The 14285-nt window shown below is 34.0% G+C and overlaps 3 protein-coding genes across 3 annotated transcripts in view; 2 read left to right on the top strand and 1 right to left on the bottom strand.

Moving 5' to 3' along the window:
* Nucleotides 1-14285, top strand: part of LOC127836198 (mannose-6-phosphate isomerase-like) — a 244469-nt gene that overhangs the window by 144570 nt on the left and 85614 nt on the right. The window lies entirely within an intron of this gene.
* On the bottom strand, nt 661-12836 carry LOC127836200 (uncharacterized). The gene is made up of 6 exons (XM_052362688.1): nt 12758-12836; nt 10429-10595; nt 9475-9583; nt 4893-4963; nt 4224-4307; nt 661-3726 (listed from the first exon to the last, which is right to left on the bottom strand). Exons 2-6 carry the CDS (start codon nt 10568-10570, stop codon nt 3419-3421), a joined length of 714 nt encoding a protein of 237 aa, XP_052218648.1. The 5' UTR covers nt 10571-10595; nt 12758-12836; the 3' UTR covers nt 661-3418.
* The window catches only part of LOC127836196 (transcription initiation factor TFIID subunit 6-like), a 29552-nt gene continuing 28275 nt past the window's right edge, over nt 13009-14285 (top strand). The window contains exon 1 of the mRNA XM_052362679.1: nt 13009-13404. Within this exon, the coding sequence (XP_052218639.1) occupies nt 13255-13404 (150 nt within the window). The 5' untranslated portion in view covers nt 13009-13254. The remainder of the gene's footprint in view (nt 13405-14285) is intronic.

Below are 14285 nucleotides of genomic sequence, written 5' to 3'. Positions count from 1 at the left end.
GAAAGACGGACGGACGGACAACGCCAAAACAATTTCCCAAAACAATATAAAAAAGGAATCTGGATAAAAATTTTAATTATATTTTAAATTGCCCATTTCAAATATTCAGAGTAAAAAGCAAGTAAAACTTGTAATAACCTTTTTAATTGAGTTTATATCTTCAAGATCTTCAAGACAGAAACTATAACGCTAGCAAAAACAAACCTCTACTAGGGGAGGTAATACATGAGAAGATAAAGAGCGTACACTAGTTGTAACTTATTATACATTATTTAAAATCTTTACAAATAAACTTGATACTAGTGAACTTTATTCGCCTCAATAACTAGCACGTAAATCAGTATTTTCCTGTGTTTTGGCATGTGCTTATATTACACAAGTTATACAAATACTTCAACCGTATTTTATTTGCGCTATTCTTTCATTGATTTAAGTGAGAAAAGAACAGAAGCTATGGTTAAACATGTATTGCATAATTAAAAGAATGAAACATCTACTCCTGAATGCCAATTGACATCACCTCAATCCAAGCCAATGGAGATGCGAAATTCTCTCATAAATTTGCATCAGGCGCACCTCTGACTATATATATGGCTCTTTATGGTTCAGGTAAAGGTTTGTGGGCTATATATAATAAGGACATTCAAGTAGAAACAAAGATTCACACTTAAGGTATATATTTTTAACATGTTTGTTTCTGTTTGCATAAACATGTGATACACATATATTTAAAATAATAAAAAAAAGGTACTACAAATTCTGAAATTTCAGACAGGGTACAAGGTAAATTTTTAAAGAATGATATATAATGATAAAACAACAAACTATAACGTGCACAAAACAAACAAATTAATAATGAAAGACGAAGTGCAGACATAAAAGAAAGTAAGCTACCCCTTTCCCCATTTAACCCTTTGCTGGGAAATTTGTCGTCTGCTAAAATGTCGTCTGCTTAATTTCTAAAATAAGCATTTTCTTCGATTTTTTTTCAAATAATATTATCAGAATAGCAAACAGTTTGGATCCTGATGAGACGCCACGTTCTGTGGCGTCTCATCTGGATCCAAACTGTTTGCAAAAGCCTTCAAAATTCGGTTCCCGCACTGAAAGGGTTAAAACTTCATAGCTAACAAACAAAACAATAAATATCAACAAAATTGTTTAACAAGTTCAGCAAACACATTACAGCTTATTCTTCATAGACAGAAATGAAATACAGATAGATGTGATAACAATTCGGTCTAGTTTCGTATTAATGTATTTGTTTTTTCACAGCAAATTAATGTTGTGCATGCCTTTCTATGAAAATACATGTAGTGCAGTAAGTCTGCCTATACGCAGGGACCTATACAAAGCTTTGAATAGGTTCATGCTATAAGTTAATACTGAACTTGAATACCCTCTTATTTAAGTAGCACAGGCGACAACTTGTCTCACAAATGTTATCTGTTAGTCTTAACGAAATTAAATAACCTTGTACAAATAACAGACCTGTTGGAAAAACATATACATTTGAATAATAAATGTACATCACAAATTAACCATTTCTGCCATAAAATGTAGAGAAAATACCTAAGTGTACTGAAGACAAATGATCCATCCACTTAGACATATATATATTTTCTACCATTTCCAATTAACAAGTCATACAATTACAAACATTTCATTATGGTACGAAGGTTTTACGACAAGTTAACAGAGATTGAGCGGTAACTTGCCCTTGAGCTATGAACTATGAACTATGTTATGATGAAAATCTTGACTTAATATTAACAAACATAAACAAGACAATAAACACAACAGTGAAAAAGGTGTAAGGTGAAAACAAGAAAGACAAAGTGTGGAATTACCGGTACTGAACGATTAAAACAGCAAAAATGCCACAACAAATGACATTATTCACAGAGGAAAAAACAAACAATGCTTATTTAAAATAAGAAATGGCTTTTCCATATTTGTTAAGAAAAAAAATATGAAAAACTGCAGTTAAAAAAACAAAGAGACTTGTAACAATTTACAGATCAATTCACAGTAAAAACAATACAAGAGCACCGCATAACAGGTGCCAACGCTCGGTTGCGGGTGCACTTTTAAATTAATGAAAGTTTGTCAGAATAATTTTTTTTTTGGTAACAGTGACCTTGACCTTTGACCTAGTGACCCAAATATGGGTGTGGCGTGTAGAACTCATCGAGGTGCAGCTACATATGAAGTTTCAAAGTTCTAGGTGGAAGCACTTTGATTTTAGAGCCAATGTTCAAAACCTTGACAAATTGTGGCAAGATGCGGACAACACGACGAGCAGGCTATGACAATACCTCGGGTTTTCACCGAAAACAGCCGAGCTAAAACATGTAAATTTGTACATGGTTGTATATACATGAAAAATATATTATAATGCTAAAAGTATATGTTCCATAAAAAATACGCTATTTCTGGCAACGAAATGTTCCAGAATTAAAACAGTGCACTAGTACTTCTTACTAATAGGAATACCGGCATTTTTTAATCTGATGCATTGTTTGTTCTCCAATATACAATACTATTGAGGTTTTTAACAGCAAAATGCACAATAAAGTTATATACTTTGATGAGTCAACAGCTGACATATGAGTATGCAAGCCGTGTTTTAGTACCAATATATCCCCATATTATACGCGACAATGTTAATAATCTTTTAATTGTTTAACAATAACATTTTTTGTTTAATTTGCACAATTCACATTCAAGTCCGCAAAGAGCATGCATGCTCATTTTATTTCAAAAGGTTAGCATATCTGAATGAGGTATTTATTGTTTTAGCAGATTTGACATTTTAATTGTCGACTGTTTGTAAAGGATATGTTGGAATTCGACTCGGATATGATCGGAAAAAATTGTGTTAACTCAGACCTTCCAATACAATTAAATATTCTACATGTGGTGCAAATGAGAACATCTGATATAAATCGCCATAAAATTAAATAATGTTTCAAAGCAGTTACAATAAATACTAATGCATACATCTTCTGCAAACTAGTTAAAGCTGAGCATAATTTACTGCAACACCGTACAAAGCAAAAATATGTTCACAATGAATGTAACAGCCAGATCAATGCTTCACCATTCCAATTAAAGCAAAAACCATATGCTAAACTTAACACATTATTTAACTTTAAATTGAAACCAGGTTATCATTTATCACATATAATGTACATAAATGGTTACGCCAATCCAGGTCGAGAAATTGTTTGTAAATCTTCATAAATATTAAAACTAGACAGGTCTTCAAACATATTTCAGCAATAGACTTGACATGTTTTTGTCTGATACAGTATACTAGCAACAAAATTTAATCTACACTGAGCTATCCAAAACATTAAAAAAAAACACTCATCAAAAGTCCAAGTCATTTCCTAATGTCATAATCATGTTTAACCTAAGCAGAAATGTCATTCCACTGTGAAAACTTCATGCTATCACGCCCAGTGGGTACGGACATTTCCCGAACGTAATGCGAGGTCTCCCAACTGCGGGAAATCTGTCGTTTCAGAGCAGAATACGGCATGTGGGTCTTGGGAATTGATGGACTTGTGATGAAAGGCCTGTCAATTTCATACTCCCCATGAATGGGAGTCGAGGAATAGGTGAGCGTCACAGAGCGAGGTCGGGTCATCGTTGCTGCAGGCATCGTTCGACTGATCAAGTGGCACAGAGGGTGATACTTGCGGCGGAAAATGTCGTCATCTAGAAATACACCAATACCTATGTTAAAAGAACCTTGTATCCTTTGATCTCAAAATGTGACCCTTACCTTTAAACAAATATCTCCAGGGTTGCGATTGACATAATGACACAACACGGTGATAGTTATTCTAAAGTGTACACTTAGAGTCCCGATGTATAATGGCCATTTTTGACCGATGACATTGAAGTGTGGCCATCCCCTTGGGCTGTGATCACTGTAATTGTTCAGTACATGCCTTTTAAACGTGGCAAGGAGTAACGTTTTTAACATTGCCCTATAAATTATGAAGTTACCATACGATGCAATTTCAGGACAAAGAAATTGTCTAACAATAGTCTCGCTTGAAAATGTACCCAAATGTGACTAGACAACACTCAATACTCATCTTAGCTTGAAAATCTAAGCCTTCGGTACTCAAGTTTAAAATAAGCCAGTTAGTCAAAGGGGTCTTGAAAAATTTTTACTACTGCAATACATGTGTGTGATGTTGTTTTACCATCATAACTTTTTCCCGTGACTTTCTCATGGAACTTTGCTGATATTTTGATAGGATCATAAGGCCCATTGTCAACCTCTGGCTCTGAAACCACAAAATAAACAAGCTATTATCATTATTGATGCATGGACACTTCCATTGTTAATGTCTGGATTGCATTATCACTAGGTCACCATGTATGTATTTGTAATACAATTTTCTCTTTTAATTTAATTATAGATAATGGGTTCTGTGACAGTTGTTACTGACTCGTAATTGTTACTCTTTTGCAATTTACTCGTTTGAAAAAAAAATTGTTCCATGGTAGATTAAAAAAAAATCATAAAACAGAATGAAAATGAAATTGTTACCTAAATTGTATGAAAATATGCACACAGTAAAACTGTTTGCGATACTAAAAAAATGTAGAATCCACACAAAATCCCTAATTTCTTGTGTCCAAAAATTAAGAGACACAAGGACAATATTGGATTGTCATTTGGATATATCCTTATTTATAGCATCTCTTTTGCAAGCGTATTTATCAATGCAAGCCTGTGTTTGTAAATTATAAAGCTATATAAAATGTATGTGTAATAGTATTTTATTGTGCAGTATATATGTATAAAATCCTAATTATATGGCTGAGAAAAAGGACACTATTCTCACATTCAAAGCAACTTGACTTACTTTCTGATTTACCAAACAAGGGCTCTTCTACAAAGGATTTCTGCCCGACTCTGTGATATTTGTTGTACAAGCTGAAACCAAAATTATATAGTTATCAGACCAAAACACATAAACATATAAATGGTAAATTGTTAGTTATAAACACAAAACAGATAAACATTTAAATGGTAAGTTGTTACATGTATATGCTGCTCCAGCATCTAATAACTTAATAATAATGTTATCTTAGTGTCTGGCGTACATAATCGTTGTACTAGGTCTAATATGGTAGCTCAGCCAGAATCTGATCATTTTGCTGAAAATTTTACATTTGAAGACTCTGGTCGTTTTTTCCAAACCAAGAGTAGGAAGTTTTGGTTCTAATACATTTACATATAATGGTATCTGTTTATGGAACAATCTTCCTCAAAACATCAGGGATGTACCTAAACCTAACAATTTCAAGGGTGCCATCAAGAAACATTTTTAGAGTCTTTATAGCTTTTTATAGTATAATTTTTATTATGAATTTTATGTTCTGTTAAAATACTGTGATACATTTTTAAGTCTTATGATCAATAAGATGCAAGGATCTCATAATTATTCTTTAACTTATAGTATGCTACAAAGTGTGTTTATTAACTACATATGCAGTGTGTAACTTTCTTATGCAACTTGTGTGATAATAATGAACATGTGATTATATTTATTCATTCTTAATCAGTAATATACTTTATTAAACAGTACATATTTGATACATATACATTATTAAATATCTAATACCTGACTGTTTCATGGTTACTGCCACTAATAACAAGGACCACAATTGAAATAAGTGAAAATCATTTTTCTCTTTTTTGTGTTATCCTTGGTATTGTGTGTGCATTCCATGGTTTGCTATGTATATTGCTGTGATAATATATTTTATATTGTCTGCATTATGTAGTAACTATGTAATGTTCATATGTTTACCAAATAAAATCAAAATCAATCAATCTTGATTGAAATGGTTGTAAACAGATTTTGAAATGTCAGGCCTGACATGCCATGTACCATTAATCAGCTATTGCTTTAGTTCCGGGAAAACTGTGATGTGCTCAAAAAGTCATCTCAGATAAGCCTGTGCAGTCCGCATCAACTAATCAGGGATGACATGTTTTGTATTCTACATATTTGTTGAAAAAATAGACTACCTTTAAATAACAAGAAGGCCTGAAAGGCCAAAGTCGCTCACCTGAGATAACAAGATATTACTAGGACAAATCTTCTGACCAAGTTTCATGAAGATCGGAAAATAAATGTGGCCTCTAGAGTGTTAACAAGGTTTTACTATAGCCATATAAGGAAAAATGCCCCTCACCCTGGCCGCCATGTTTTTCAACCAACCGGCATCATTTTGGAACTCGTCCAAGATATTATTGGGATGAATCTTCTGACCAAGTTTCATGAAGATCAGACAATAAATGTGGCCTATAGAGTGTTAACAAAATTTTACTATAGCCATATATAGCCATATAAGGAAAAATGCCACTCCCCTTGGCAGCCATGTTTTTCAAGCAAACGTAACCATTTTCAAACTCATCCAAGATATCATTGAGACCAATCTTCTGACCAAATTTCATGAAAATTGGACAATAAATGTGGCCTCTAGAGAGTTAACAAGGCAAATGTTACGCACAACGTACGCACAACGCACGACGGACAAAAAGAGATCACAAAAGCTCACCATGAGCATGTTGTGCTCAGCTGAGCTAAAAAGTATCATAAAAGCAGAAAATCTTTTCTTGATGAGTATGGGTGCACAGGCTAATCTGGGATGATTATTTATGCACATGGATTAACTCTTTCAGTGCTGGAACCAAATTTTGAAGGCCTTTGCAAACAGTTTGGACCCAGAGGAGACGCAACAAAACGTGGCGTCTCATCAGGATCCAAACTGTTTGCTATTCTGATAGTATTCTTTGAAAAAAAATCGAAGACACTGCTAATTTTTGAAATTCAGCAGACAACATTTTAGCAGACGACAAATTTCCCAGCATGCACATGGATTAAGACCAGTTTTCCCAGAGCGAGGCTCATATATTTATATTTTGACTCTATGTTTATTTAATGCAACAGACTGATTATCAGTATAATGTTATTATTTTGAATTCCACACATGATTTTTAATACTAACATAAAAATGATGATGGCTATGGGTGGCAGGGTACAAGATCTGACATTTTCACAAACAATAAGACTGATCCCTCATACAAAAAACGTATTTACCTAAAAATTTCAAAAAATCCTCCATGCTTATTTACATTTTAAACAAAGCAAGGAATCTGGATATAAAAAAACAAGTCTCCGTGCATACTCTCAAAAACAATCAGAAAAATTGTCTTATTATGTTGAAATCTTGTCAGTCACTTTCTAAGACATGCGTGCTTCTACCATGTGAACTTTCAAATATTCTTGCACCCCAACAATTGTATAAAAGCACTTTAGAAATTGTAATAACCCGCTACTGATACCTCTTAGTACCGTAACTTTAAGAACATATTAATACTCCACACTTTATCAGAGAATTTACATACATTTGAAGGCCCCTTTTTTTATGGAATTTACAAAGTTTGGCAAAATGAAGATTTTCAAATTTATTGTCATATATTCAGATATATACAGAATGTATGCATTTTGTTGAAACAATTTAAACAAGGGACAAAATTGTCACAAAACCAGGTTTTCATTGTGAAAAAAAAATCTGATAAAGGGAGAAAACTCAAACTGAACTTTTGAAATGACCAAAAAAAATTAACCCCCTTTGTAAGTTTTTTTTTTTTTTTTAAATCTATTTTTAGTCGTGGCGACCTTGACATTGGAGATATTGACGTGATTCTTTCGTGGGACACACCGTCCCATGATGGTGAACAAATGTGCCAAATGATTTTAAAATCTCACAATGAATGACATAGTTATGGCCAGGACAAGCTCATTTATGGCCATTTTTGACCTTTGAACTCAAAAGTGTGACCTTGACCTTGGAGATATCGACGTAATTATTTCGCGCGACACACCGTCCAATGATGGTGAACAAATGTGCCAAATGATTTTAAAATCTGACGATGAACGACACGGTAATGGCTCGGACAAGCTCATTTATGGCCATTTTTGACCTTTGAACTCAAAGTGTGACCTTGACCTTGGAGATATCGACGTAATTATTTCGCGCGACACACCGTCCAATGATGGTGAACAAATGTGCCAAATGATTTTAAAATCTGACAATGAACGACATAGTTATGGCCCGGACAAGCTTATTCCGCCAGCCCGCCAGCCAGCCAGCCCGCCAGCCAGCCCGCCCGCATTCACCAATCTAATAACCAGTTTTTTCCTTCGGAAAACCTGGTTAATAAAAGTCCGAACAAAGACATTTTTTCATATATTGATTCATTCATTGGTACAAATCATTCAAAATCAGTAAAACACAAGAAGAGTTTATTACGCTTTTCCTAGATAATTTGAAAAATACTTGTTGTACTAACATAGCTTAGATAATTGGCTTATGAATACAGTTAGCATGGTGCAGTGGTAGAGCATGGTGCAGTGGTAGAGAGGCTTATGAATACAGTTAGTATGGTGCAGTGGTAGAGAATTAGCTTATGAATACAGTTAGCATGGTGCAGTGGTAGAGAATTAGCTTATGAATACAGTTAGCATGGTGCAGTGGTAGAGAATTAGCTTTTGCTTTCAGACAGCGCAGGTTTGAATTTCAATGAATGCAGTGACACGCACAAATTATTGTACATTTTTCTGGTGTAATTAGTTTAGACTGATCCAAACACATAGATTTGTTAATAAACACATTTATTGACATTTTTCACAAACAGGCAAATCTGTGAATAAGTCACTTGAAAACTCTCACATTAACATTAACAACAAGAGATGTGTTTGTCAGAAACACAATGCCTCCTATTGCGCCCCTTTGAAGCCATATATTTGACCTTTGACCTTGAAGGATGACCTTGACCTTTCACCACTCAAAATGTGCAGCTCCACGAGAAGTAAGAGATGAAATGAAATTTTTATTTTTTTTATTTTTGATCTTTGACCTTGAAGGATGACCTTGACCTTTCACCACTCAAAATGTGCAGCTACACGAGATACACATGCAAGCCAAATATGAAGTTGATGTGTTCAATATTTAAAAAGTTATGATAAAACTTTAACAAATTTAAAAGTTTTAGGAAAGAAAAATACTATGATATTTGACCTTTGACCTTGAAGGATGACCTTGACCTTGACTTTTCACCACTCAAAATGAGCAGTTCCATGAGATACACATGCATGGTAAATATCAAGTTGCTATGTTCAATATTGCAAAAGTTATCAAACTTTAACCAAGGTAAAAGTTTTAAGAACAGAATGACAGACAGACAGGACAAAAACAATATACCCCCAATCTATTGATCCGGGGGCATGAAAATCCTTTTGTAACTACTTGTAGCTGATGTCAATGTCTAAAATACCCCTTAAAACATGCTTGAGGGGGTAAAATATAGTTTAGTGCAAAACTTTATCTAAAGCCCTCCCTTGCAATGTCTAACAGTCATGGACAACTTACCATCGTTGCATAGGAATGAAGCGAAGCCTGTTAGCTCTCACAAATAGGCCATAGTCGTTTGGACACTGGAAATACCGGCGGCCATTCACCATACCGTCACAATTACCAACTGTAAAAGAAAGTACGAGAATTCTACTCAATTTAGTTCTAAAGGTTAACTTTTTCAGTGCTGGAACCGAATTCTTAAGGCCTTTGCAAACAGTTTGGATCCCAATGAGATGCCACAGAACATGGCGTCTCATCAGGATCCAAACTGTTTTCTATTCATATAGTATTCTTTGAAAAAATCGAAGAAAATGCTAATTTTAGAAATTCAGCAGACGACATTTTGGCAGACGACAAATTTCCCAGCATGCCAAGGGTTTAGACATTTTCAGCACTTACTTTTTTTAAATGTTACAGAGATGCTTTTAAGACTGTTGAAAAGAAGGCCACAGCTGTAAAAAATAAGGAATTATAAGTGATGATCCTGAGGAATATCAACAATGACATGTGTAAGGACATGAAGCCAAAATGAATTGTCTATAGTCAAATTGCTTTCTAATGAAGTGATCAGAAAATGAGGTGATTATGACCCAAACCCTACATTTGTTTACTCAGGAAATGTACCTTTAGTGTGTTTTTTTCCACCATTTTGGGAATGGGGCTGGGTCCCATTGCATTGGGAAAATAAGCGTCTTTTTCATTTAATTTGGAAAATTAGTATTGTTCATTTTTGCTAACAAATGCTGACTGTAAATTGAGAATAAAAGTGATATTAAAATTATATTAACTAAGGTTTAACTTATAGAGCTGGATTTGTGATGAATTAATATTACGACTTATTGAAACAATTTTTATTTTTTAATCTTCAATTGGGAATTGTCAGGTCTAATTTGGGAAAAATATAAACTTTTTTCCATTGGGAATGTATCTCCGTACAGGACCCAAATTTGAACGAAAAAAAACACTGACCTTTGTCCTCTAGGTGGACTCCAACCCAGTCCCCTTGCTTGCCTGTCAAGCATCCTTTGTACATGACTGTTCCACGAATATTTCCCCAACCGATGTTGACTTCCACACGCTGTCCAACATTGATGTTGTGAAATAAGACCATATTTAGGTGGTATCTAAGTACAAGGCTGAAAGTTAAAAAAAGGTTAATGAACTCAGGCAATGTTACAACTCTGACTCTCAATTGTTTAAAAAAATGAATAAAGGCTAATTAAAACCTCCTAATGGCTAATGTCAGACATGTAAGTCTTTATAGGCTTGAATGTTGAAAATTTGTCAGACACTTTGTCAGTCTGTCAAACATACTTGTTACATGTGAAAAGAATTTCAAATTTCCTGTCTTACATTGTCTCAAGCACCCAAATGTTTAGATTAGTTTGACTGTTTGACAGGTTTCCCCAGACCAAATATCTGTACTTAGAAGGGTCCAATTTAAATATCAGACAAGGCATACTCTTCGAGTACAAACAACATTGGGCAGTGATCTTTTACATAATTAATCAAATTATTTAAAACATGTGTCAGGTCAATAGAAGCTTTTCCAATGACCAACAGAGCCATTCCAAAAAATGTACCAGATCATTCCAAATAAACAAATATCAAGCAAAATCTAAATAAAAAAATAAACAAAATTGTCTATATTTTTTTCTACACACATTTTTTTAGTTTTTTTCAAAACCACTATGCACTCTAAGTTTGAACCCAGTGTCAATTATTGAGAAAATCTAGATGTAGGAATTATTTTACTACAACTTACTGTTGTAACATTTATATGGTAAAACGTTTATGTATAATATACCAGTGATATTTTTTGCTTTTATTTGTTACAGTCTGTGCCATTTGAATTGGGAAAATTAGCGCGATAAACCATGAAATTGGGAAAAAAGGTGCGATAAACCATGAAATTGGGAAAAAAGGTGCAATAAACCATGAAATTGGGAAATATTAAGCATTATAAATATGATTATAAGTAACAGAATTAAACTAGCCATTTTGAGAAAAGGAGTTTGGTCAAATTGGGATTGTTTTAAATGATAAAAGTGGCAAATTTGGGAATTATTTATCAACAAAAAGAACTAAATTAAAGTTATATATTTTGTAGGATGTTTAAATAAAAAGTTGAGATCTAGAGTTAAGAAATCATAAGTCATAAGAGACTTCTTTCTAAAAAAAAAATTTTTTTTTTTGGGGGGGGGGGAAATTTGGCTTTTTTGGGGAAATTTTGGTCAGCTTTTTGGGAAAAAACGTTGATTGTTGCGATTGGGAAGCAGCCGAAAATCGGCGGTAATTTTTAGCTTATGACTTTATTGTTAGCTCGATGGTCAGAATTCTTTAAGCGTTATATGATCAAACACATGCATGAAATATATGCATCATTTGTACCTTGCATTGAAAGTGCCTATAATAAGTTGATCATATATTAAGATAAAAAACATTCTGTCCATAAAATATAATTTCAAAAGGCCTTTTTTCTCTTAATTCTTTCAATAGGTTTGGCAATTTATTATTTTCATATTTACATTGCTGTTTTACGTATCAGTCTGAATCACTGACTATAAATAGTTTTACAGATTTATAAAAAAAGACTTAAAGGTGCCTTTCCACAGATTTTGGCATGTTTTGAAATGTGTCTTTAAATGCTTTATATTGATAAATGTTAACATTGGATATAAAAAGCTCCAGTAAAAAAAATCAATAATAAAATATAAAAAAGTAAAAAAAGGTAACCCTCAGCAGGACTCGAACCACTGATCCCTGGAGTCCTGGAGTAAAAAGTCTACCACTTAGACCACTCAGCCATCCTTCCGTATAAAATAACTGACATATTTTATACCTTATATAAGCAATCCTTGTAGTTTCACAAAACATAACGAAAAGAACAGAACTCTCCAAATCATTAATTCGTTTCACATTGCAACGCTTTATAATTTTCCGTTTTTTTAATCATCAATAGATGCATATAATGGCTATTTTTAAATTTAAAGCATGGTAAATGTTCAGTTTTACTTTTTCCTCACAAATATCATAACAAATACGAAAATTTGCTAATCTGAAACAACTTTTTTTCAATTTTGTCAATTTACCCAAACGTGAAAAGGCCCATCTAACGAATAAGATTTAGTTGGCTGTAACCGTTTGTTTTGCAGTGTCACCAAAAATGACCAATTAACATGTTAAACGTTTCAATTTATATCTTTTTCCAATCACGAAACATACTTCAATGAAATATATTCTGTTAAATCACAAAATGTCCATTTCGTTTTTATTGCTTATCGATAATTTAACAAACCTGCTAGAGAGGATTTGTAGAAAATAAACAAGAAACAACACGGAAACCGTTTGTTGTTTACATGTCGCTAACAGTACACCCCAGTGCCACAAATTCGAATTAAACGTTTATTAAAAATTTGTTGTTTGTTATTAGGCTATATTTAATTACGTGCATGGAGTTTTTAAATAAGACGTCGTTGAAATAATTGTCTTATATCGATAATTTTTAAATTGCAGTTTTAAATACGAAAATTTCACTGACGTAAAAAAAAGCTGATCAGAATAATAATTAAAATAAAATAAGGAATAACATAATTACATATTGTTTTCAGATTCATCGCTATTTATCAATTATATATGTCATGTGCAGAAGAAACAGTTTGTGCTTTCTATTTGAATTTTGCATCGATGTTACGATCAATAACTAACAATTGTAATGAATTTTCGCGATTAGACGTGTTTTCTTTTCAGTTAAGTTATATCGACTTCTGCAAAGTGTATGTTTTTTAAGTAAAAATGGCTGAGAAAGAAAGCAAAACAAGCAGTACTCTAACCACAGAATCTGTAAAGGTCATTGCCGAATCTACAGGTATAGGGGGCCTACCAGACAAGGCTGCGACCTACCTGGCTGAAGACTGTACATACAGACTCAAACAAGTAGTTCAGGTATGGTCGTACTCAAATATGTTTATAGGGAAAAGTCTTGACCAGAAAAGAACAATCTCGCAACCTGCTCAAATTCAGTTCCACCTGCGCATCTCAACCCCAATCTTAACCTGTCAACATTGAAATGTTGTACAGTCATCTCGCCAATAGGGGGTCACACCAATAGGGGGTCACTATCGTGTATTTTATGAAAAAGTATAATAAATTAAAAAAACAATTGTTGCATAGTGTGTCCCTTGAATAAATGTACAATTTAACAAATTTGTGAAAAGATGCTCTGACTTTTGATCTTACAGGGGAGATAATGCAGCGTTTTTTTTCTTTCTTTAACTAGTACTGGGGAACGGTAACTTTCCCAAAGCCTACCAGAGGCTTCCCAATTTTAGCACCGGACCTTTCCCCATCTCCATATCTACCGTTGGAACGATCCTATGTGCCGTTCCCAATCGCCAGTGCCTTTTATTTATCACTGGAAATATCTTTTGAAATCGTCTAGCCATTCATTTTTTTGCCATTTATTTTTGCCATACATCGTTGCATAGAAAGTACAGTCGAAACTGACCTAACGGCCACCTGAATTTACCGGTCACCTGCAGACAACGGTCAGTCTGAAATCCCCCCGACGAAAAACACTCTAAATTACACTTGAATTCAACGGCCACCTGTCCATAACGGCCAACGGCCACTACATTCCACTCCGAAATTCATGTTTGACCTGAAATCAACGGTCACGCGTCAGTCGTCTCGAGTCGTCTCGAATAGCGAAAATTAAAAACACAGCACATCATGTGTCCGTCTATTTTGCGGTAAAAGCGTCTGATAGCGGTAATTGTCTTTGATACTATAAAAGCGGCCCGCTGCGAGTAAACAAACAATTTGTG

The sequence above is a fragment of the Dreissena polymorpha genome, chromosome 6 (assembly GCF_020536995.1).
Source record: "Dreissena polymorpha isolate Duluth1 chromosome 6, UMN_Dpol_1.0, whole genome shotgun sequence".
Lineage (NCBI taxonomy): Eukaryota > Metazoa > Mollusca > Bivalvia > Myida > Dreissenidae > Dreissena > Dreissena polymorpha.
The sequence above is the reverse complement of the archived record's forward strand: the minus strand, read 5'-3'. Positions and strand labels throughout refer to the sequence as shown.